Genomic DNA, 1,291 nt, shown 5'->3' with positions numbered 1-1,291 from the left:
TGTGTGTGTGTGTGTGTGTGTGTGTGCATCAGGTGACACTGCAGAAGCTTCTTGACCACCTGAAGTTGGTAGCGTCCTGCCAGGAAGTGAACAAGATGACATGTCAGAACCTGGCGGTGTGTTTTGGCCCGGTGCTGCTCAGCCAGCGTCAGGAGGCTTCCTGCCACACAAACCGAGTCTTCATTGACTCTGAGGAGCTGGCCAGCGCGCTGCACTTCAAAAAACACATCGAAGTCCTGCACTACTTGCTGCAACTCTGGCCTGGTAAGCGATTGTTAAATTGCCGAATATTTTCCTAAAGGTCCACCAGGTATTTTGGTTTGAAACACATTCTTTTTTTTACATCAGTACGTCTGTATGTGTATACCAGTCTCTGGCTCTACATGCTCGAGGTCTTGTACAAATCAGTGCCAGCTTTGCGGGTCAGCTCTACAAAGGGCTGGGCTGTTTTGATCCTTGAGGTTATCCACCAGTGGCGCAAGTACAGCTGATAGCCATTGGCCACCATCTGTTGGCTCCTCAGAGATGAAACTTTCCACAGAATGCTTCATCACAGCAGACGGAGCCAATCCGAGCCAAGCCAGTAAGCCCCAATGTAAACCAAACTTTTGAGGCGTGGCACCCCTGCCTTAAGATAAATCACCAATCAAGGACAGACACCCAGAACCAGCTTCACTCACACACAGGTCTTCTGTCTGCCTGCACAGCTGCTCTCTGCCAGCTGCAGCTGTCTGCTCAGTGTGAGATATAAAGGGATCCAATGATTTTTCAGGAGGGAGTCGAGAATGATTAAAAAAGAGCTGCAGGCGAAGGAACATTTGTATTAGTCACAGCAACTAATTTAATTTGATTGATTTTTAAATCATGTGTTCACTACATCTCTAATCAATGTGTGAGCCACTCCGTGGCTGCAGTGGTGCAGTTTAAATCTTAGCTACTGTCGGATATTAAAAGTGCCCTGCCACACACTTGCACTTTTTGAAATATGTTAGGTCCCTACGTGTTTGTGTTATGTTGTGAATGTGAAAATGAACTGCTACCTCCTCCGTTAGCTCTAGCCACTGAAAAGAAATAAGAGGAGAAATCAAACTAGTTACAAAAGTTGGTCAGTCTGATGTCATGTTACCTGAGCTCATTACTATTCACAAGCTCGCCCAGTTGCGCTGGGTAAAGGATACTGATAGCCAGGCTCTCATTGGTCAGCTGTTAGCAAATCAGAGTTAAGAAGCTTAGCTTGTTGAATATTAATGAGAACTAGCACTAATCGAGCTGAGTCTTCCTGCAGGCTTTC

At 46.2% G+C, this 1,291-nt stretch overlaps 1 protein-coding gene across 3 annotated transcripts in view; it reads left to right on the top strand.

The window, feature by feature from the left end:
- syde2 (synapse defective 1, Rho GTPase, homolog 2 (C. elegans)) overlaps nucleotides 1-1,291 on the top strand; it is a 46,674-nt gene that overhangs the window by 40,803 nt on the left and 4,580 nt on the right. For all 3 annotated transcript variants that reach the window (XM_032525526.1, XM_032525528.1, XM_032525527.1), the window contains exon 7: nucleotides 33-264. In XM_032525526.1, the coding sequence (XP_032381417.1) occupies nucleotides 33-264 (232 nt within the window). The remainder of the gene's footprint in view (nucleotides 1-32; nucleotides 265-1,291) is intronic.

The sequence above is a fragment of the Etheostoma spectabile genome, chromosome 9 (assembly GCF_008692095.1).
Source record: "Etheostoma spectabile isolate EspeVRDwgs_2016 chromosome 9, UIUC_Espe_1.0, whole genome shotgun sequence".
Classification (NCBI taxonomy): domain Eukaryota; kingdom Metazoa; phylum Chordata; class Actinopteri; order Perciformes; family Percidae; genus Etheostoma; species Etheostoma spectabile.
This window is presented reverse-complemented; position numbering and strand designations above follow the sequence as displayed.